Source organism: Chelonus insularis, unplaced genomic scaffold, assembly GCF_013357705.1.
Source record: "Chelonus insularis isolate UGA/USDA-ARS -01 unplaced genomic scaffold, ASM1335770v1 scaffold_277_pilon, whole genome shotgun sequence".
Classification (NCBI taxonomy): Eukaryota; Metazoa; Arthropoda; class Insecta; order Hymenoptera; family Braconidae; genus Chelonus; species Chelonus insularis.
Genome location: NW_023276791.1, coordinates 2536120 through 2561031, shown reverse-complemented (window position 1 = coordinate 2561031; position 24912 = coordinate 2536120). Strand labels below are relative to the sequence as shown.

Sequence of the window (24912 nt, the reverse complement as noted above, 5' to 3'; positions counted from 1 at the left end):
TGGTATAATTTTATTAAAAATAATGACAAATTTAAAAATTTTATTGCAGTGATTTTGATTTGAAATGAAATAAAAAAATTCTTTTTTATTGTAATAAAGTAGAAACAAGTTGAATAAAATCATCAAAATAGACTTAAAGATATCATCAAGCATTTATTCATATGTTGAAAGTCCTAGATCTAACCTTGGTGTTGACTGACAGCTTATTTTATGTAATAGTGTAAAATAGCTTTTATAAGTATTTAGATTAATATCAAGTCAAAATTGTTTTCAAACTCTATTAATGTATTTTAGTTGATTTTACGAGTTACATTAGATCATATATTAATCATTATTATGATAGTTTTATATTTTACTATTAAAATATCATAATTTTTATTTATTTTTATCAGATAAAGAAAAATCAATCTATCAAATAATTAAATAATGACAAATCTAGACTATCAAAAAGTCAAGTCTAACAGAAAATTTCATCATCTCCATAAATTAAACATTTATTTAAACAAATTTTTATATCTTATACATTCGGAATAATTCATGTGGTTGAAACGAATTATTTAACACTTCATTTGTCAGAATCGGTTCAACCATTTAGGCTTTAGATGACTTACAAATTTATGTACGCACGTATATCGTACGTACAAATGTAGGTTGTTAAATACATAACTGTTCTTAACGAAAATAATCCAGTACAAATGATAAAAAATGTGTATTTAATTTTTTATTTTTTAATGATTATTTAAAAAACAAATTTATCAAGATTAATTTATTTTGATCCATACTCTATATTACATTAATTTTTGCTTGATTATTTCAAAGATAAGTAATAATGCGTGTCAAGAATTAATTAAATATTTTATTCCTAGTCAACAGGTTCATTATAAGTTGTTTACATCTCTATTAAATCAGTGGAAAAAAAATTATTTATTTAACATAAACAGTTATAATTGAAAATTAGGAATTAATGAAAATTGAGTTATTTTTAATATAAATAGTTGTATTAAAATTTTAAACATTTCTGGTGTAATTGTTATCAAGTAATAATGATAGAGAAGGATGGGTTAACCTCGGCAATGAAGCAAACAATTAAGGTCATCCTTGTATGTCGTATGGTGACACATTGCTAACGTGTGTACACACATGTATACATGGATCGTTGGTTATCTAACGCTTTGGTTGATTATATATAGGTAGATTTAAAGAGTTATATATTAACCGGATAAAGCAGGATGCTGTATACGTATATATCTCTTGGGTAGGTGACATCCAAAACATCAGTTTTTATATACTGGTTGGTACTTCCGGTGGTCATGTGTCCATTACGAATGAGTCGATTTATGTATGCAATTGGAGGCAATCGGTTGCGAAAGGAAATGAATAATTTATCGATAAAAAAATCTGAAATATGACCACTTGAATTATGAGCATGAATTTATTTTCGTTACAGATTGGCCACACTTCACCCCCACCACCAGCACCATCCACTGGTCACCAACAACACCATCAAGATACATCACCACCACGTGGTCCGCGAACTCTTCTGCTACGACGTAGCGAAAATGGCTTCGGATTTACGCTTCGTCACTTTATCGTCTATCCGCCCGAGTCCTGCTGTGTAAGTCATCTATTTCCTTAATGACATTATATCAGCTATATGTGGATAACATTAAACAATTGGATCTATATGTACTTTAAATGTACATTAAAAGGTTGATCTGGAGTTTATTGGATCTTGGAAAAGATGTAATTAGTGAAATTTAATTATTTTTATCCAAGGCTATGGCTTACTTTCAATTACTTTATATAGATGATGTTTTTCTTATTTACTTAGTGGTTTATTTTAGATGATGTTTTGCTATTTTTATACATTAATATCACTAATATTTGCTCGAATAAATTTCTTTCATGTTTTTTGTGAATTATTTCATTATTTAACTTATTAAAGTATTATTTTTTAATTGTTTCAATAAAACATCACAGATGATAATTATTAATCTTTTTTTAATCTACATTAAAGTACCGTTATAAAAATACTAGATAAAAAAGTCAATAAACTTTAAAAAAATGTAATTATTTATTTTATGGTAATTGCACTTCTTAATTTTTTACACTTTTTTATGAATACTTAATTTTTTTTTTTTTCATTAATTAAAATTTCATTTAAATCACTTCATATTAATGAGTTTAATTAATTTAATTTTTAATTGATAATAATTGATTGTTTACTAATAATTATTAGAAAAAAGGTTTAGTTTTAATTGGAGTATCTTCACAATTTAATTAATTTAATTGTTTTAAAAGTCATTGAAAAATTGAATCATTAAAAAACATATTGGTGAATGACAACAGATGCTGCCAGGACACGAGCGGACAAAAATCGATGAACCTATGGACACGATCTTCGTGAAACAAGTTCAAGCTAATTCACCAGCAGCGGAAGCGGGGCTTCGTACGGGTGATAGAGTGGTATCAGTAGACGGTGTGCCAACTCGTGGAGAGCAATACGCCAGTGTTGTTCAACGTATCCAGAAAGCAGACCCTTGGCTCAGGCTTTTAGTGGTTTCTAAGGAAGACGATATTTTGCAAAGGGTAGATATTTATATACATCTCTATAATTATATCAATGTCTATATATAATTAAGTATTACAACATGACGTCTAAATATGTTATTTTGATTTTAGTACTTTGGGGAAACTGCGCATAATCCAGAGACGAACCAACGACCAGCGAGACTAAGGTCGCCTGAAAGAATTTTACAAAAACAGAGGAGATCTATGAGTATGATTCCTGGGCCATCGCCAAAGTCAAGACAGTCTTGGGTTTGTCAGTCTTCTGGTTCAGAAAATCAAGTGGCGATAGGGTCTTACCGTATACGAGACGACGGATTTAAGGATCAAGCTGCAAACAAGATGACGACATCAGCACCTAATATCCAGAGAAGACCTTTAGTAGAAGCACGGAATCACGAAGGAATTTATGGACGCACAGATGACAGAAGCCAGAGGAGATCACTGCAACAACAGGATATTCTTGATCCGATGGGACAGTCATATAGATCTCCACCTGATACGAGATTTGATTTATATGACCGCACACGTCCAGAGTCTATATATTCTCGGCCGAGCAGCGAACAAATCTACGCTAGAATTAAAGATCCAATTTATGAAAGGGTCCGACCAGATTTAAATACATTTAGTAAATCATTGGATCATCAGTATCCTATTTCTAGAGCAGAGCCTCAGGTTCCTATTTATCGGCCTGGAAGACGTGTCGTGACAAGAAGAGCAAGTGAAGGAAGTGGTCCAGTTGAATCTGAAGCACCAGCATATACCGCATCTGATAGTCTTAAAGCAGCTGATCCAGAATCTAGATTAAGCATAGAATCAAGAAGAGATTCTTCGCCAATCAGTAAAGATAGTAGTATGTCCTCATACGACTCAACTTCTACTCTCACGGGGAACGAATGTTCCGACGATTCTATCATGACAAGGCTACGGAAAAGCTTTGAACAGAAAGAAGAATTTCTACGAAGACCGAGTCATCCAATTGGATGGCTTTTACCCGACGAAGATACCCGAATAAACCAGAATCAAGGTGTCATTCAGAGAGAGTTCTATGCTCGACCGCAGAAATTGCAGCGACAAGTTTGGCCGCCAAATGAACAAAATCAATCTCAACAAGAACAGACTCATCAATCTTCGAATAAAAGCACTTTGGAGAGGACAAAAAATTTTAAGCCAACGAATCAGAATGTTCAGAGAGTTCGTGGTGATATGGAGTCGGGAATTGATGGGTCTAGTTCTGCTGAGGTGAATAAAAATGGCGAACGTAGTAGTCTAGAAGATACGCAAACAATGAGAGATAGATTTTACTCATCATTATATGATAATAATGGTGAATTTATTAAAGAAAATCATTACCCTTATAATACTATTACAAAGAGTAATGAAGTTCAAGGTCGTACTACTCCTAATTCATCACCACGAAGTTCCGCTAACAACAAGGCCGCTTTTGTTACAACCTTGACAAGGATTCATGAAAATGTTGGACAACAGCAACCACTAGGAGGTCATGATATAAAAAATGGTACAACGTCACTGCCTTCATCACCTGGGCTTGATAAAAAGTCGTCTGACAAATTTCCAGTGCCGCCTCAGGGTCTTCAAATTGTATCACGAAGAGCTAAACAGTTTGAATCTGGTAGATTACTCAGCGACGATGACGAACCCACTAGCGATCGTACGAATTTATATAAAAGCGAATTATCAAGATTATCAAATAAACGAAGTGTTCCGAATGTTGCTGTGAGAAAAAGGGAATTTGAATCGAAAGCTGAATCACAAGAGTTGAGAAGAATTACGGCAAATCGTGAAAGTAAATCATTGGATTCTGGTAAGATATATTTTTTCTTTATTTTAGACGATTGAATTGAATATCAAATGAAACATCACTGATCATTCAAATTGACAGTATTATTTTACTTTATGTATTCACTTTCGTTGTGAGTTGATTATTTTCATTTCATTACATTTGATCCTAGGCAAAGGATTATCAGGAAATCGAATAATTCCTATAGGCAGCAAATACATCCACTGTGAACCACCGTCAGGTTATAAAGATGAAAAAGGTAGAAAATAGAAACGACCGGAAAATTGCAATGTTCAATGTGGCCTGAATCGTTTTTTTTTATTGTATTTGTTGATTTTATTTGTTTTTTTCTTGTTTTTAGTTGGAAAAATAGAAAATAAAAATAACATTTGCAGGTGTGGTCAGAATTATATTTGAACAATGTTCTGAAAAATTTATAGTTCAATAGTGAATAATTCAATGGAAAGAATATTGCACGGGAAGATAAAAAATATGATGAAAATTCTCTTGGAAATATTTTAGAGGAGGTTTTTCTACTACGTTATTACATGCTAGTCAGAAAAATGAAAAATATTATTTTAAAATAAATACTATAACTTTTTGGTTCTTATTTTATTTTTGTCAATATAAGAAAGATATTTTAGCTTTTTTATCCTGATAACAAAAACCAAAAATAGTTTATTTGAAAACAATTAATCAAACTATAAACTAGAATTAATTATTGCAATTTATAACCTGTCTTTTATTTTTTTTTTTTGATCATTTATTTATCAGTTGTTTTATTAAAGCTTGCTTCTAATCCAATATTTGTTATCAACAGAAGAATCTCCTCCAATAAAAAAAGTTGTTCAACTATTTTTGACCAAAACTGTACTGGTAGTTTAGTATTTTTGTTTTACCGAATTATATTGAAGTGAGGCATATAAATAGATGTATCGTCAATTTGTATTTGTGTGACTATCGATATAAGTGCTAATTTAACATGGAAGTGAACTGAGAAAACGTTCATACATAAGAAACACTGATTTTATTTGAATGTTGTATGGCTGTGTCGTAATCAAGCACTCCGTTAAGTATATGTTCAAGTGTATTACAGATCAATGGATGAAGACAGCTTTGAATTGAAGAATTTTATTTCTAATTGCTTTTTGCAATATAATAATTTAGTTGTCTTTCGTACAGAACCACCAGGCATGGATATGGAACCGGTTCGGTTGCGAGCGAGAAGTAATAGTGCTGAATCTTGGGAAGCCGTGAACGGAGGAACGACCCGACGAGGCGTTAGACATACCTGGCAGACAGAACCCGACGATCCAGAGGGCGAAACACGAAACACTAAGGCAAAGAGACAAGACAGCTATCTCCAGGCTGTTAGAAACCACCTCGGTTAGTCTGCAAAAAATTTTCTTATCCGATCTTCCTATAGACGAGTTTTGCATAGTAAAAAAAAAGAAATTAGATGTAAACCAGCACTCATGAAAAGATATGAAAAGGTTTAAAAACTATTAAGACTCGAAAAAATTTTATCCTTAGTAGATGAAAAGATGAGAATAGAATAGACTAGTGTAGTGAATGAGCATCTTGTAGTAGTATTCACGACTATTCTTTTTAATATTTTTCTATCGAATAATCTTCATTGATTAGCAATTATTTTAGTTGATTAATTGATCTTGTTTCTTGACATCAAAGATCATTTTGCTGAAATTTATTTCTATCGTTTAACGCTTAGAGAATCAAATAATGACTTATTAGACAAAATGTAGACTGACACTATTTGATTGACGTAAAATAGAGAAAGAGTCGAGTAGTCCTCGACCAAGTGAAACAACTGAAGACAAGAATGAGAAGACAAAAGCCACGCAGCCAAGTGTAACTGTCTTTACTCCAACAATATCAACAGAAGTTGCGAAGACGGAGGGTCAAGTTTTGATGCCAACAGTTACTATAAGTCCTCCTCCATCAACACCACCAGTTAGACCCAATCAACTTCCTATCCCAAATCCTCATCGTCCCTTAGAAAATCGAGAGAGCACATTCAATCATCAGCATCTATCACCATCAGATCAACATATTGTGGACGACACAAAAATAACTGGCAAGACCTTAGGTCAGGATTGAATAAAAAAAATTAGAGTGATGTTTCGTACTAACGAATTAACATAATTTATCCGGCAATTTTATTAGAAATATATCTATCGAAGGATCATTTATCACATGAGGCTCAACACATTTAACAAGATTAACTGAAAAGACGCATCAATAAAGTAGCTATATAGTTATATGTAGTACTGCCGGAGGCTTTAGCTTACTTCATTGATTTTGCATTGATAATTTAGTATTAAGCATTGAGAATAGCTTATAATATAGAGGTGCTGGCACTTAGACAGATGGCATGACTACTCATTCATTTTGTTTTTACTTAACTCAAACTACACCTCACGGCTTAACGCTCATTACATTTGCTTCTTACAGTTCCTGGCACTAATACCACGTCCAACGGTGTAGTTTTGAGGCGACAAAAAAATACACAAATAAGTAAGTATCATACATCCTTATGATAAGAACTTAGACATAATGATTTCCTTGGAGCGCTTAATGTTCTAGAAACATTTTACACTATAATAGTAATAATCATAACATGAATTTTCTAGCTGATGAGGAACGGGCAACTAGACGAGTATCTTATCTAAAAGCCACTTGGGGTGAACGGATGCACGTGGACAGTGATTTAGAATTGAGTGATTCTGAGCCAGTGGTTCAAGCTCTTCGAAGGTAATAACGATATTCTATTTATTTTATCTATTTACCCAAGTTTCAGAATCTCAGATGTAAATAGTAGTTCTTGATAGGAAATTCTCTAAATGAGCAGCTAGATAACTATCCCAAGCATTCATTATTATTAATATCAATCTAAAAAAAATCCAAATATTCTAGATTTTACTTTCAACATCAATCACAGTCATCAATACTTTTCTCAAGAATTTTTGATTTATCAATGAGAATTGAAGAGTTAACACTTTTTCACTTGCTCTAGATCTGGACCTAGTATAGATCCAGGACTATGTTACTAGTACAGATGATTGAATACAATAAAAAAATTTGAATACTTGTATAATTGCAAGTGATTTTAAACTAAAATATTTAAAAAAAATAAAATCAATGATAAGAGGAATTTATTTATAAACTTTCCCCAGTTGAATTTCATAATGAAAATTGTAACAGCACATTCGCACGAAGCGAATTGTCGTATTACACTGTAAAACTCATTTCCTCGATTCATTTGAGAGAACAAGAAAAATTCGTCCCCTTGCGTGCATCACGCAACTTTCAGGTATTGGCAATGTGCATGATTCCAGCGCTCACAGGCGATGGCGACCGCCACTGTTTCCTAGCGACATTACGCCACTTCGGCGTATCTTCGAGGATGTTACTCAAGCTGCGTCTCTGCATCTCCACTATCATCGGTGAGACCAAGAGATTTGTCATCTGTGGCAAGAAAAAAAAAATCTAGGAACGTTGCATCTCCGTTTCTTTGTTGTTTGTTTAACAGTCCATTCACATCCAGTAATAAAGTATAAACTGGAGAGATTAATATCACTGGTCAACAGCAAAAAAATTTTTGTCATGATCTGAAAATTATTATCATCAGAAGAATATTTTATAATAAAGAACCTCATGGCGATGACTAATGTTTTATAATGAATTGAATATTAATGCTATTTATTAGGATGAAATAAGAGAAGTATCTAGGAGAACCTGAGGCAAGATAGACTATTTATAAGAATAAAATGTGTTCAACATGATTGAAATGTTTTTGATATTAATGAAAAAAAATTGTTTCATTAATGAGACAGCTTTCAACAAGCTTCTATTTTTATACGTGATCAATTTAAGTGTGTCTATCATTTATTAAAACATCAACAACCTCAGCAATGTCTATCATCATTGCTTTATCTGAATTATTTGTCGTTGTTATATAATTTATCTTACTCTTTCATCAGTTTATCTTGCAATTATTAAATGAGACATATCATTCAGATATAATAAAAAAAGCTTTTTGTACAAATTAATTTCTGCTAAAGTATAATTATTTAAAAATCATTTACTCTTTAATAGAAAAAAAAGTCTGTTTAGCACATCTTGCCTTTGATTCTTCTTTATTTTTTGAGCTCATGATTTCTTCAAAAAAAAAGTAGTCATGATGAATAGATTGAATGGATATAATAGTGCTTGTATTGGAACTGATATAAATCAAATCATGGCAAAAATATAGTTGATCAGTACATGTTATTGTTTGCCATTGTTACGTTTGTTTATTTTTGTTTGTAATTTTTTTTTAAAAAAAAAAGAATGTCTATAACTAACGTGAAGAAAACCACATTGAGAGCGAAAGTGTATATTTCAACTTTTGCAATTGGTTTTCAACTCTTTCTGGCGTAACCTTCTTGTCGTTGACCAATTATATCTGTGCTGTCAGTGCATAGTCTTGTTCCGTGTCGGTTTCGTTCCGTTTCGGTTGGTCCTAAGAGAGTATAACTTTCCCTTCGTTGCTAACAAGCTCTCAGTCGATTAACTTTATGTTTTTATCGATCTCATAATAATAAAGAAAAAAATAATTTAAAAAATAATTACAAACCATTAAATACTTACATAATAATTGTCATTATCGGGTTGATTAAATGCATACTTTTCTATTAATAACCTTGTCCATTTATCATGGTAATGATAATAACCTGGCGTACTGACCTCCAATGATGAATATGGAACATGTGAACATATAATTCAGAAAAAGTGTATAATTTACTGCTCATAACTGGCTATTTCAAAACCAGAATTCTATTTTTCTTCAAAAATCATTCGCAATGTAATAAAATATCAAATACTTTTGAAACTTTTTGCTTTCTGGATTTTTTTAGGAGAAATCTAATTACTTTGATAATAAATTTAAGTTAAGAAGAGAACTTTACTGAATTCTCTTACTCTCCATGTCCACAGGAAGGAAAGTAATCTCTAATAAATTCTGTTGAAAGAAATTTGAACTGAAGAAATTGGGTTTTAAATTGCTTCTTTAATCACAGCTATATGACTCCTTATGTCTGTTATTTCAGACAATAATCGATTAAAACTTTCAGAAAATTCACTAACATCATCTATTAAAAATAAAATTTCTTCTCAATATCAATTAATTTGTAAATAATGAGTATCTACAAAATGACATAACTCTAGACATGATTTACCATCATAACAAAATTTTTAGAAAATTTTTTTTCACGTTAAGTAACAGATTCTTAAATAGAAATAACGAAACAATAAATATAAGTAAATGTATATAAGCTTATGTGCTGTTTGTACTTAATGTGCAGCTAGAAATTGTTAAATTCCATCACGTTAGTTGCTCATATACTAACATAAATTGTCACAAGTAAGGCTTGTGGAAAAAAAAAATGATGTGCCTTGCCAATAATATTTACTTGAAATTACTAAACGCTAACGGTATAAATACATAATTACGATTGATTTATGATAGAATAATTATAAATGAATAAATCTATAATTAGTAATTAGACAAGACTTGTTGCAACTAATGAAAAAAATTAATTCTAAAGAAAGGAGAAAATGAGATGAAATTTAAATATAAAGAAAAATAACAAATGAATTTATGCTAATGATTTCTGTATGTTTTTTTGCAGCAACAGCATTGCAAATACACATGGTGGTACCACATGTGGCGCCGGGACGCCGAAGGACGTCGAACCGGTCGAGCGAGAAGGATCCCTTCACGTCAAGTTTACGGTGCTCGATGGCAAGGTGAGAAAACACCATTTCCATAGGTTTCCCGTTGAGAAATTTTTTTTTTTTCGTCATCATCACTCTGTAAACTCGACATAATTATCAATTACTAAATAATTTATATACATCCTTTAAGAGTTCTTGGCAATTAAAATTATATTTGAGATATCTTATCAATATTCCATTATAATTTGAAATTATTATTTGATTGCAAATTAAGGATATGATTCTTTATTTAAGCAAACCATTAGTCATTATTAAATTCCAATTATTGTCTCCTCATAAGGTGTATTTAATTAATTTTTCATGGTTAATACTGGGTAGGGAAAGTGAAAGATAAATAGGAAATTGAAATTTCTATCTAGATTGTTGGATAATAAATTGAATGATTTTTTGTAAATAATAATAGAGAAGTGATAGAGACGAATAAAATCTAACATGTAATAAGCTTTATTTCTGGTAAAAAAAGAGACTTAGAATAGTGTAAACAAATTGTAGCTTCGAGTAGACGTAGAAAATGTACATCCATAGATAACATCAAGCCAGCATGTCTCATCTTGTTATATATTCCAAGTAACACAATTTTCAGATAGTACTGGTAATAAAGTCTAGAAATAGTGGATTATTTTGACAAGCTTTTCTAGGTAATTTATCGCTTTTGCTTACAACACTTCCTTTAGATAATTCTCATCTTTATTTTTCATATAAAATGATAAATACAATGCCTATTATTCATTCAACTCATTAGAAGAAAACTTTCATCAGCTTAAAAATTATATAAAAAAAAAAATATTTGCATTCAGTCATTAATTTTATTTTTTTTTTCAATTTAATTATAATTTCAGTTGGCAATTTATCTTTCATTATTCTTTGAAGAAACTGTTGATAAAAAATAAAGAACAAAAGCAATTTCAAGAAAGGCTTTTAAGCATGTACTGACATGTCTTCAAAGGGCTTAAGCATAAATTTAGCACTTAATGTAAAATAGTAGTGCCAATAATCGATAGTGAGCCTATAGCTGATACTTGGTGTAATACTATTATTGTATATAATACAACTGAATCTCATTATAAGCATCGTATCTTGTCTTGGTCAATTCTTTGTTGAGAATAGACGTGCGTTTGAAGTGTAAGAAGACAATGGCATGCCTATAATGAGACTCCACTTTAGTGGTACATGTAAGTATCAGTTATTGGTTCAGTATCGATTATTGGTATCGCTACCACAGACCAGTAACACTAAAGAAAAGAACATCTCTGGTATTTCAATTACATGAGCAAAGATAATGTGAGTTTTCATTAGAGTTCATTGATAGAATAAGCTTTATAAAATAGTTTTATTATCAGCAATAAGATTTCTCTGCTAGTTATGGTAAAAATAGTTTAAAATTATTTCATGCTTCTATTGAAAAGATAATTCATAAAAATTAATTAATCCTTCTAATTAAATTGAAATATTTATTTGTAAATAATTATTTATTACTTTCTTTTCACTTCTGAATGTTACATTTCAGAGATCAACTGATCGTTCCTGGAAGCAGGTATGGGGAGTTCTTCGTGGTCCTATTTTGTACTTCTATAAGGACCGTCATAGTCAGGTGAGTCTGAGCAACACTAGATTTTGCTTTCAAGTAAATTGAATGAGTTAACACGATAAAGTACATACATTGCAAAGAATAAAAGTACGCATACCGTTTTACGCTTTCTAAAAGCAAGATTAAATGAAATAAAATTCATTGATTTATTCCTTCCAATACGATCAGTTAGACGTGGACGAGTACAAATAAGAAATGTCGTTGCTCTTATTTAGTATAATAGCAGAGGTAGGTAGTATCTGTTAACTATCGAAACTATGTATACAGTTTGTCAATGTGATTGATTAGTCCAGGGTCACGTACATGAAGTATTCAGTCTGCGTATGGGCCAGGCACGAGACTCGATACCTTATTGAACCATTCACTTGATAATTAATTCTGAGGGACGTGGCACACGCCCGTATCGAGTCGTCCTCGATCACTGGCTATGAATTTACTGCGATTTCCGATCTGCAAGTCGTGGAGGCATCTTATCTAGTTTATAGCCGCGCGTGCTGTAGATCTTCCACGCGAGCTATCGTTTAGCTCGTCGTCATCCTTCAGTTATTGCGTTGGCGTAAACTGCACTATTTTCCTAGAAAAAAAGCTAATCAAATATACACATTCTATTAGCTTTGAGAAGTTTTTTAAATATTTTTTCTAGAATTTATTGAATCGATGATAAGACTGTTTTACAATTGGAAAAATCTTATTAGAAAATGATGAATCTCCAGTTTTACTTAAATATCAGTTGCTTGAAGTGATAAATTGGTTGAAGAAAACTGTTGATAATAATTAAGAAAAACAACCTTCTATGTTATATGAAGCAGTTATTCTATTTTGTATAAAAGAAAAAAATGACATTCTTTGTTACCTTTTGGTCAACCCTGTATTTCTTTACAGTCATCACAAGCTTTGACGTTTGTTGGATCTTACATACAAATTTCATCACATTCTCTAAGGCCTATGAATATTAATAATTGAATGGAAAGTATACAAGGTGTTTACTTGTTGAATTCTTTAAATAATTTTTCATATTTTGCATTGAGAACTTCTTCAAGGCAAACTATTTGAAAAAAAATATTAATTTTACACTTCATATTGATAAAAAATATTCCTTTAAATAATACATTCTTGTTCTCATCAGTGAATAATGTTCTCTTCTCAACTTATTTTCAATTTATTCTGGCATTTTCTTACTGAAAAATCTTCACTCAGTGAAATTTCTTGTTAGATAATCTAACTGTCGGTTTATTATTCCTAAGTAGTTGATGAACTTTAATTTGCTTCACGGAAAGCAGTTTATTGTTTGATTTCTTTCTATTGTATGTTCTTATCAAATAAGTTTGAATATATAAAAGTGAAGGTAACTCATTAAACTCCATATAAAGGAATAAATTAAATCTGTCAAATTTAAAATTCATTTTTATAAAATATTATATCCTCCAACTATATTATTTATTCTATTTACCTTAAGATTGCATAAAAAAATATTATTTTCCTCAACAAAAGTTTCTCAATATCAAGACTTTCAATTCTACATCAAAGCATATCAACTTACTGGAGATATTGTATTTTGAAAAAATAAAATTTATTCCAATATTTCAACGTTTTTATCGAAATGTCATGAAATTAGATTGATATTCAGTGGAATAGAGTATTTGAATAGTTTAAATCACATGTTAAAGTATGTCTGGTCGTTCACACCAACGTGCGTTCACGCTTGTATCTCACTAATTCAATGTGAAGTCCTTACAGGGCATACTACATACTTTCCCCAGGCGTACTTAGAGTAGAGCTTGAAGCTATCATCTAACTGATCTTAAGAGAATGCGTAGAGTACTGGAGCACACATACAAATGAGAAATAGAGAGACTAATGTTAAATGAGATGATATCGTACCAACGTCTTGCTGCATATCACCGGACACGGAAACAGTGGTTGCATTATCACCATTCAGCCACAACCTAGACCCATAAAAATATTATTTCATTTATACTTTTTTTTTATTAAAAATATTCAATAATATTCCTAGAATAACCTATTTTCTTATCAAACGTTTTACATAAAAGTATTAATTAATTTATACGAGATTTATTGGCTCCTTTTTTGCAAAATCAATAAAATGGTAAGATATTAAATCATGAATCATTTGATTAATTAGTCAAATTATTTATTGAATAACTCTATTTACTATGATTTAATGAAAAGATTCTATCTATTTTTAAAGAAAGCTGCCTACAAGTACATATGAGTATAGAAGTTATTGATAAAATCTCATCATAAAATTATCAGGATTTTTTGTCAATTGTCATGTAGCTTTGGTCATAATATTTCTCGAAATTTTCAAGATTTATTTATAATACCATAAACAAGCTTGTTAGATCAATAAATATCATTTAATAATAAATTTGAGCTTAGCTATGTACGAGTAGGTGAAAGGTTTAATAGTTTTTTTTGCGACTGAGTGGGGGATACATTGCTTACTCCACTAAAGTTTGCTCATCGCCAGTGAGTTCTCATCGCAAACGCAAGTGCTATGGTCTGGCTATACAGACAAGCTTTTACAAGTGATTCAACTTTACTTAGTGCTACTTAAATAAACAAACATTTTATTTTTATAAAAAATACCAATAATTACCATAAGTTAACGTGATAAATTACAATAAATAACTCATAATTACCTAAGAGAATTAAAATAATGAAAAACAATGCTAGGATCAAATGATAGTAATTCATATTCGTGTATTCCTCTACACTTCAGTACTCATGGGCTTTTTGGTCGACGATTACGACGATGGGGTTCCACTGGATCCTGGGTAAAGATTAACGGGTTCCAGAGAATCATCGAGTTCGTGTGTTAAACGCAAAATTATTAGTTTGTTACAGAAAGTCTTTGCAATAATTAGTTTTTATTAGATAAGAAATTCGATAAGAGTGTAAAAATGTAGCAGATAAAAATGTTTTCCTTCTAATCACTGTGATCTTGGCTTGCAAAGACTTTAGTAAACAACCTAATATACGTGTGTAACAATTGAATTTTAATTTGTGATGTTTATTTATTACAGAGCCCTTCAACAACAAGTGACAATGATGTTGGACAACATGTGGATGTGAGATGTTCTCTAGTTGATGTTGCTGATGACTATACAAAAAGAAAACATGTCTTTCGTGTGGCTAATTCAACTGCGGAAGTTCTTCTGCAAACTGAAGATACTGCGTCAATGGCACTCTGGTTAAGAGCTCTTCATAAACATGCTGCAGCTGAGAAATCAACAGTAATTATATTCATTTGATTTTTACGTTTAATTAACTAGACATTTTATTGTGGCTAGTTTCTAGAATCAATTCTAAATTATAAGTTTTAAATTTATTGCCACTTTAAAAGACTAACGAATTGGAATTTATATTTTATTATTCTTCAAGTCCATTTACATTTCACGAGAGAACTTATAGCATTGCCTCCTATCCAGATACATACTTCTTAGTCTCGACCGTTATCATGACTTAATTGGCACGTTGTTGTCGCGCAGCTCAACTAGGCGGCTATGCTAATAGACTGTTTAATGTTGACGGTACATGGATGCTATGAAGATTCAAAACACGTTTTGCCCATTCATTCGTAATTGCTTCAACTCAGTGATTATTTTTATTGAAATATTAAATTCATATTTTTGAAAGACTGCTATTCAATTAAAATCAAGTAGATAAAATTCATATCGATGATGCATTCATTTATTTTATAATATCATTTTTTATTATGCATTACGATTATTATTTACACCAAGTTATACAAAGAAATCATTCACTTTCTTTTTTTTTATTTGAAGAGAAATTTAATGTACATCAAATTTCTAAATTAATTTTCAGACACTCTTTCTTCATATCATTAACACTCTAAAAATCAGTCAAAATTTTTCAATCAAAATTATTACTAATAAATTAAAACTTTTCAGGATATCAATTCGAGTACATTGAAGCAACAAGCAGTACCACAAACACCTGGACCAACGACACCAAGTTCTGCTAATCAAGCTGGTGGACAAAGATTAAGTCCACTCCCGAGTCACAAAGGAATTAGGAAATTAACATCATTTAGGAATCGTTCGCCAACTGGTCAATCACCTGCGACAAAAACTCGTAAGCCAAGCCAGACTGTCGAACCATTACAATCACCAAAATCTAAGACATGGAAGGGTCGAGTAGCGAAACAGCTAAGACGTATGCACGGTCAAGTTGGCTCGCCATCATCGCCAACAGCACAATTACCACCCGAGGGTGCAACTTTCAAAGTTCCTTTGGAACTGTGCCCACCAGTAAGTACATTTTACTATTTAAGATACCAATTATTTTGTGAATTTAATAATAAAACTCAATTGCTTTCCACAGTCTTCGTTCTCCGAGTTTGTGCCTCTGATCGTTGAAATGTGTACGAGCATCGTTGAAGCAAGGGGTCTCGAGGTTATTGGAATTTATCGAGTGCCTGGAAACACTGCGGCTATTTCTCAACTCACTGACAGTGTCAACAAAGGCTTTGAGAACATTAATTTGCAGGTAATAATCGTTAGCACGTCAATTAATAATATAATTTTAGCCTCAGGTCGTTAATTGGAATAAACACGATGAATTCTTTGACAAAATTCAACTATTCTACCAGAATAAATGAAAAAAAAGAAATTGTAGATAATTAATGATTAATTACAGTTTGATTTTTGAGTTTAAATTAGTGAAAGTCGTACAACTTGTTAATTTATAATCTACACATACTTAATAGATATCATTACATTTTTTAAAATCTTTTTTTTTAAACAATTGTGTAAGATGTAATATTATTTCATAATTTTTATTGCTAATATTTTTAATTAGATTGAAATCAACTCTTAAAGGGAAAGAGGTGTAACATCATTTTCTTTCATGATAAATTATTGTGTTAAATAATTATACCTCATTAAAACTTATGTAAAATTAAAAGTACGTAATCAAAAAGTAGACTCTTATTTTCACGTAGAAAATTTCTGTCACCAGTCAACTTAGTTCTCATTAAAAACTTCTTTCATTACATTAATTTAACTTTTTCTCTCTCAGTAAAATGAAAATAATTAATTAAAATGATTTCAGGATCCACGGTGGAGTGATGTCAATGTAATATCTTCGCTCTTGAAGTCTTTCTTTCGACAACTTCCTGATTCTCTATTGACAGCGGATTTATATCCAATGTTTATTGACGCGGATAAAATTGAAGATCCTCAAAGACGGATGTCAACCATTAGAAAACTCTTGAGAGACTTGCCAGAACATCATTTTGAGACTCTCAAGTATTTGATGTTCCATTTGAAGAAAGTTGTGGAGCATAGTGAAGTGAATAAAATGGAGGCAAAAAATTTGGCTATCGTGTTTGGTCCAACTTTAGTTAGAGCTAGTGGTTCAAGGGACAACATGGTTACGATGGTTACAGATATGTCTCATCAGTGTAGAATTGTCGAAAGCTTATTGAACAATGTAAGAGACATAAACATTTTATCTTTTAATTCAATATCTTTTTTAGAAAATAAATAACTAAATTCTTCAATGTGTGTTGTAGGTCGATTGGTTCTTCTGTGAAGAAGACTTAGACGACTTGAGTAGATTAAGTGTCAATCTTAGCCTTCCTGCCGATGGTAGTGAAGTAGAAACATCCAATACCAATCACAACCTTCTTCTAAATAACATTCAAAAAGTTGAAGGTATTTTCAGTTTAAAATTCTTATATTACTCTAGTCTAGATGTTTCAAATATTTAACTAGAAAATTATTTATTGAGTATTTTATAGTTAAATAGTCTAGATAGTTGATTAGTTACGTTATTCAATTTTCCCTTTCAGCACAATTGCTTTTTATTTCACTCTTTTCATTAATTAATTTAAGTTAATAGAGCATATTCAACGACATATATTTATTTTCAAGTTTTTTTTCTTTTTTATTTATTTTGCTTGCTTTCTTTTTGTTTTATTACCTTAATAGGCATGCGTGAAATGGTCTCAGCTAAGGACATTGTATCTTCAATCATATCCGCAGCTAACCGAAAAATACAGAGGCGAAGGAAAGGACCAGAAGAGCAAGAAAGTGAAGATCATGAAGATGAAAAGGTAAAATTATATATTTAATTATCATATTAATTTATTATTTCCAGTTCAACTTAATAATTAATCGTTATTAAATCTAGGCTAAAACAAAGCAGGAGGAACCTCTTGGAGTTATTCGACAAAGCATGGCATTGAATGAACGTCAATGTTCAGTCAGTGAAATAGTATCGATGCATGAAAACAAAAGCCAAACAAATACCCCGCATGAAAAGTTGGATCGCAGTTCTGGAGTTAACAGTGCGAATGCAAGTCCTCTTAATAGCTCAAATATATCAAATCGATCGAAATATTCCAGCAGTTCCCAAAGCCAATTACAATCGCAGCCACTGTGTACGTCATTGAGCTCAGATTCTCCAAGAATGTCGACTGAGGTTGGAACAGGAAGTTTGGATACTGTTTCAAATATATCAACTATTTCAAATACATCCAACGATACAAAGCAGAGCAACGATGAAGTAGCTATACGGACTTATGCAGGACTGAGTGCAACAACTCGAGAGAGAATACGAAGGTTTGAGCAAGAAACTAAAGCAATGCTACAACGTGATCAACATCGACAACGACGTGAAGCGGAAAAACATGAAGAGGAACGAAGAAGAATTGAAATGGAATGGCAACTGGCGAAGCGAGAGATGGAGAATGATGATATTCTCGACGAACTAGAGACGACAGTTGGATCGCCTTATCTTGCAGATGAACTGTCCAACTTGAATGAAAGATTTGCAGAGAGATCGGTTATAGATAATAATGGTGACAGGCATCGGTCAAAATCTACTACAAGATTGACACCATTATCTATAGCAGTACAACAACAGCCTACTGCTAGACAAAAAGCTCAAGCCACCAACCAATTGAGTAGTATTATTGGAGAAAAAATAAACAATGGAGTTGTTAAGAAATTCAAAACGGACAAAGAAGTAAGTTTTTTTTATACCCTTCATCTTTGGATTACATAGCACAGTACATTGAAGAAGTGAATAGAAAATAAATTTTGAGTTTTAATCTTGATCTAGGTTTTGAAATAAGTATAAACATCCTTTTCACTAGATAGAAAAAAAAACTATAGCTTTTTGTTGCAATGTTGAGAATGAACAGTTCAAGTTTTATGTAAAATTAATTTTATTTTTAATTGAATTCTTTTTTTTTTTTTATTTAAGGAGGTCTTCTTGTATGATACATATTTTTTATAAAATAGAAAAATTGATTTATTAATACAACTGTTGATTGTTGTTTATTTATTTAACAGAAGTTTATTGCATTCAACTATATGTGTATTATATTATTTGGAACTCTGCAGCTGGCCATGGCTATCAGGTTCTCATGTTTTAATTTCAATAAATTTTCATGTTGTCTTTTCACTCATGCATATAAATAGAAAAAAATCAATTAAAATATTTTGTAAATATCGTCGATAATAGTATTAGCAAATTATTTATAGTTTTGTATTTATCCTTTCAAAGAATAAATTTCAAATTCTGATCTTTATACAACACTTTTTATTCATAGAAGAACCTCCTTAAGTAAGATTCTTTTTGCACTTGTTAGTTATTAGTTGCACTGATAAATAGTTTTTTTTATCATTTATTATATTCTGTAGTTCGAGAATATAAATGAATGTATCATCCTTTTATTTATAGAATCCTTGAGCAAGATTTTATAATAGTTAACTTTTTTTCAGTCAATAGATCTAGAGTTCTTATGATTTATTATAACATTTAAATACTTTTATCCAATATTATTTAAAATTGAATCATTGTCATCATGAATTAATTTTTATCAATATTTTTCAGTCGTCTTTGGAGTCATTAACAAAAGCTCGATATGGCAGTTTAGATTCTCTGCACGAAGTTCACACTTCTCCATCACCATCGCATCAAACTCGTGGGATACCCGGCGACATCTCAGATGATGGTCAGTATTTAAATACTTTTATCCAACAAAAAAAAAATTCTGTCGTTTCGCTTTTGTACAATACCTAAATTTAAATCTACGTTCAAAAGCAACTTATATAAAATTGACTTTAATCTTCGTAGCCATTAATAATTGAACATGTAAAACTTAATTGATATGAGATGAGTTCGAGCTTATAGCATGAACTCATTTATTCCAATTAAACGTTTTTTTTTTAGTCTGAAGCAGCATTCTTTATACATAATTGTGATTTCGTGTCTTTATTTAGTTTGACTTTTCTAACAAAAAACAACGAATAACTCGACGCCTGTTCTATGTATAAGTAAATTTATTCTCTCTGTATATTTTTTCTTAAAATTCGCTTCTGACGATCGGTGAGTGTAGCCGGATCTTGTTTCCTTCACTGGACGCAGAAGATACTTACTATAAACCGAAAGCTTGCTAGGTACTTTAATATTTAATCTCTACATCTCGAGCCATTAGCAAACATTTAAATTTTATTTAATACTTAATTTAATACAGAAATTATTCATAGTTTTCCATTAAATAATCATCATAAATTCATTATTTCCATGGAATGCATTCATCTAGTTTATTGTTTTTCAATAATAAACTTAAATGCATTCATCGCATGGTTAGTTAGAATTTTATTTAGCGTCCATAAGTCATAATGCTTCCGTAAATTATGAGAATAGACGCTCGTCAGTATCTAAAACAATTTAATAAAAGCAATACAAGTAATAAATGAAATTAGTCAGGTTCTTTGGAGCGTCTCTTCCCTGATTCATATCTCCAGATTTACCATTAGCACGTTAGCTGCTATTACAATAACGAAAGTCATAATAATTTATTTATTTGTTCATTTTTACGATATATCAGGCTTACACAAATCACCAGCGAGAAAATAATTATAATTATAGGTTTTACAATTCAACATTCTCCATTGCCTACAACACATATTTCATTTTTTCACTTTATTATCATTCTATTGTATTTTGTTCAAAATGCGAATGAAGAACGCATATAGACATGCTTTAATGTGGCACAAAGTACCAAAGATTAGAGAGATAAATTCCTTAATCCAATTATCATAATCCAAACAAAAAAAAGTAAAAAATATATACAATTTTTTTTTTTTCTCAATCCCGATAATTCTACCCAACTAAGCGCTTGTTTGTCATGTCTGGCTAAATCTGTCTGGCTGGTTTGCCTGCGTAATTTGTCTGTTACGCTCTAATGACGCGAGTTCTATTCATCTTGCTTGCGCTTCGCTAGTTCTAGCTTTGCGTGCGGTCGGTCTGAAGACAAATGAAACATTTTCAAGATGATATAAATGAAAGAAAATATATCCAGTAACCGTCCACTCGCAAAGGAGAGATCATTTTATTAGCTATTGGCTATTTCTTTCTTGCATTCTTTTTCTCTCATCTATCACGAAAAGTTGATTACAAGCAAATACAAGCGATTGTTCGATTGACGATGAGATACGTTAACCGCGTAGGCACACAGCAACTCCGGGTTTTTGGTGCTACATATCGTCCCATCTACACGGTCCTGCAGGCGCCAGTTGCGCCTCCACGAAGACACCGGCCCCACAACTACCACCCGAACCCCGTACCGCCACCGACCCCACCACCTGCTCTGCAGCATCATCCTCATCATCACCACCGTCACAATTCTCCGAGCCAGGGGTGTCAGGGTCAGGGGTCGGGGCCGGGCCACCCTCCAAGACTTTGAACAGATTCCTCAGAGGTAAATCGGACCGCTGAAATCATATGTTCGGTGTCCGATATGAGCTGGCTAGCTCAAATAGAATGGCTTCCTAAGTTTTTCGTTTTTTATCAGTTTGTTATACCATTTTTTTATACTCAAATTCTGCCCATAATCCCAGCTTTTCTATATCGTTGCTTTCGTTTTTATTTTACCAAACGCAGCTTTTTTCCATTAATATTATTGATGTTTTTATCATTTTATAGGATAAGTATTGACAAAAACATTTATCTACAAAACTATCTTTTGATATCATTACTGTTTTCAATGTTTGACTATTCATTACTAATAAACAATCATTCAATGAATAAAATTGTCTAAATAATGATCATTAAAATATGATTTATTAATATTTTTTTTGTCAGTATTCATTCTAAATGAAATAAATAATTTTAGAAAGTTAAATCAATAAAATATTTAGCATAAATTAAACTAGATTTAATGATTGAATTAAAATCTGGAACATATTGATCAATTATAAAAATGTCTTGCTCTTTTTTATCGCTTGTTATATTTTAATCGCAAAATTTTTCATTATTATTTCCATGCTGATTACTAAGTGTGATACAGCAATTCAACTCACTGTCTTCTTGGCTGTCATGCTGCACGATGCAACAAATAAAACATCTTTATTTTTTGAAATATTACATAATAGCTGTGTAACAGTCTATTTAGGCGATGCTATAACAGACACCAATCACACAATATTGAATATCGTCCGATTTACATTTTATTGCCGGCAGTTCGTTACTCTTTGTCGTTTTTAATAAATTTTATCGCCTGCTTATAAGGAACCTGAAAAGCTAGAAATGATTTATAAATCAACATTTTCATGGTTTTTATGACTTTAAAAGCCATTGGCCGATATGCTGCTCATATATGTTATTTAATAATGTGTCGTTCTGGCGTTCGTTGTTGCCATTATCATTTTTATTTTATTATTTTCGGAATGCTTTCTGAAAAAATTAGCTACTATAATAGCCTATTTTATCACTTCCGTTTGTTCGTCGTCACATATTTTCAAAGATATTTACTTTTTTGATCTTTCAATTTGATTTTTTTTTATAGAATTACATCAATATAAATTGTTGCACTCAGTGGAGAATAATCAATAAATGAAACAAATAACGATAAAATATTTTTTCCAATAACAAAAATGCTTTGAGTGTATTTTGTGGAGTCCTATTGATGTTTGCAGTCATTAAAGTATAAGTATTTGCTTTCAGGTAGCGATCTCTTGACCAGCCTTACGTCGACGTTTGATCGAAAGTGGAAGTCTCTTGTCAATCCATCGAATCTCAGTGTAACATCTACTGAAAGTACTAGTGGTACAGTTTCTCACGAAAAGCCAAGTAATTACGAAGACAGCGATCGTAATCAATCTACTCGTTCACTGAAAGTCTATCGTGATCCTAGTCTCCATAAATCTCTCATCGACAAACATTCAGCTCGTATCAAGAATGTAAGTAAAATCAATTGGAAACAAGAATTTAAATCCATTAACTTTTTTCTAACATTTCTGATAAATAATCTTTCAGGATGCGTTGGAGAAGGATAAAAATTCAACAGTTGAAAGTTTGGAGAAGAAATCTAAAGAAGATTCAATTACACCTGATAATGATCGTAATATTATTCTACGAAATACTGTTGAATTGAATACAGCAGCTACGGATTCATCAGATGGCGGTTCTTTACTCGATGCAACTGAAAAAGATGAAGATCCAAAAGAAGGAACACCAAAATCCAAACATTTAGAAATCAATAAGACTCAAGATAAAGTAGAATTACCATCAATTTCAAATGAGGATACCAAATCTAATTTAACTGATGCCAAGGAGGAAAAAGCATTATTAGATTCATCGTACTCAAACAAATTAGAAAAGTTTGAAAGTTTGAGCCAAGCCAATGAGTCACGATCGAGATTGAAACGATCTGAATCTCTGAACAAACGAACAGAAATTGCTTCATCTAAACTAAAAAGGTCTGAAAGTTTGAATAAACATTCTGATAGACTTGCATCACCAACTAATGGTAAATTAAAACGTTCAGAGAGTTTGAATAAACATGCAGAAAGATCAGAATCACCAAATATGAAGCTCAAACGATCAGAATCGCTGACAAAGACCGAAAAAACGGAATGCAATATTAGCAAAAGACGACAATCAGTTAGAAAAGAGAGTGCTACAAAGCTCAAAAGAAAAAATGGGATGCCAGAACGATCGATCAAACGACGACATACTGTAGGAGGTACAAAAGATTTTGATAAAGTTCACTGGCTTGACAATAAATTACAGTCTGAAAATGAACGAGTTATTAAAAACGATTCAAAGCCGAAAAAAAGTCAACTGAGAACAAGTTCACCTGATTTAAGTAGTAATCGGGTAAATGTTGCAGACACTAGTTTTCTCATTGAAGTAAGCTTCCGTGGACCAAGTAATGTTGTTTTTAATGTCACCAATGCTCGACCACAGTCGTTGCCCGATGCTAATTTAGCATCTAAAGTTTTTAAAGTACCTCTCGAGAGTCACGTATAATATAAATATTTAACTTGAATTAAATTATTGGACTAAATGAAAAGAAAAGTATGAAATTTTAATAAGTATTCTTCATGAATTCTAAATCTGCCAATTATCTTTAAGAATATCATCACTCAAACGAACATTAACCATATCCAATAACGAAAACAATGAAGCATTTAAAAATTATAATTGCTATACAATCATTTTAATGCTATTTATTTTACATAAAAATTGATGTAAAAATCACATCTTAAATACTCAAAAACAGTTTATCTTGTAAAAATAAGATTGACAATGTATTAAGTGATGTAATTGCTAAGTATTAGATGTGATTTCAGCTGATGTATTTTAGTAAACTCGAACGATAAGCTAGCGAAGCTTTAAAATAAGAAAAGTAATGATAAAACAAATCGTACCGAACATGGTATTTACATCGTGTCAATTATTTACACATCATAAATGTAAATTGTGATCGTGCAATTTTTTCTGTATATACATTTTTAATAGTTTCGTGATAGTAATTAGCACTTTTGCGTAACATAAATTTTCAAATTAATATTTTAATAATAATTTTACATGTTCTTGCAAAGTACTAAAATACGCAAAGTAGTTAATTAGTCATACTTAAAGTTGAATTATCTTGTTATTTGAATGGCGGTAAGATCTTGTGTTAATTACTGCAATAAAATGCATCAAATTCACCAGAAGTTAAAAGCAATTGTACATATTTATATAAGCTTATGTATGTATATTATATATTATATATTAAATAATAAACAAACAAAAATTATTAAAAAAAAAAAAAAGACAAGAAGAAGGGAAATAATTGTACGACAAAGGTGCGATAGATCATTTTTTT

At 31.2% G+C, this 24912-nt stretch overlaps 1 protein-coding gene across 1 annotated transcript; it reads left to right on the top strand.

The window, feature by feature from the left end:
- The first annotated feature begins 1043 nt into the window (after positions 1-1043).
- On the top strand, positions 1044-24859 carry RhoGAP19D (Rho GTPase activating protein at 19D). The gene is made up of 22 exons (XM_035093728.1): positions 1044-1100; positions 1448-1615; positions 2350-2589; positions 2683-4393; positions 4542-4628; positions 5552-5755; positions 6162-6476; positions 6842-6904; positions 7021-7141; positions 7726-7833; positions 10060-10177; positions 11673-11756; positions 14801-15010; positions 15689-16048; positions 16122-16286; positions 16851-17231; positions 17314-17455; positions 17732-17856; positions 17934-18770; positions 19644-19764; positions 22761-22996; positions 23073-24859. The coding sequence occupies exons 1-22, from the start codon at positions 1044-1046 to the stop codon at positions 24066-24068; spliced, it is 6849 nt and encodes a 2282-aa protein (XP_034949619.1). The 3' UTR covers positions 24069-24859.
- The last annotated feature ends 53 nt before the right edge of the window (positions 24860-24912 follow it).

Excerpts from the sequence above, each read along its gene's own strand:
- RhoGAP19D (XM_035093728.1), top strand. The coding sequence starts at position 1,044 with ATGATAGAGAAGGATGGGTTAACCTCGGCAATGAAGCAAACAATTAAG. Across the intron at positions 6,477-6,841 it reads AATAACTGGCAAGACCTTAG|TTCCTGGCACTAATACCACG; the intron begins GTCAGGATTGAA and ends TGCTTCTTACAG. Across the intron at positions 22,997-23,072 it reads ATTCAGCTCGTATCAAGAAT|GATGCGTTGGAGAAGGATAA; the intron begins GTAAGTAAAATC and ends ATAATCTTTCAG.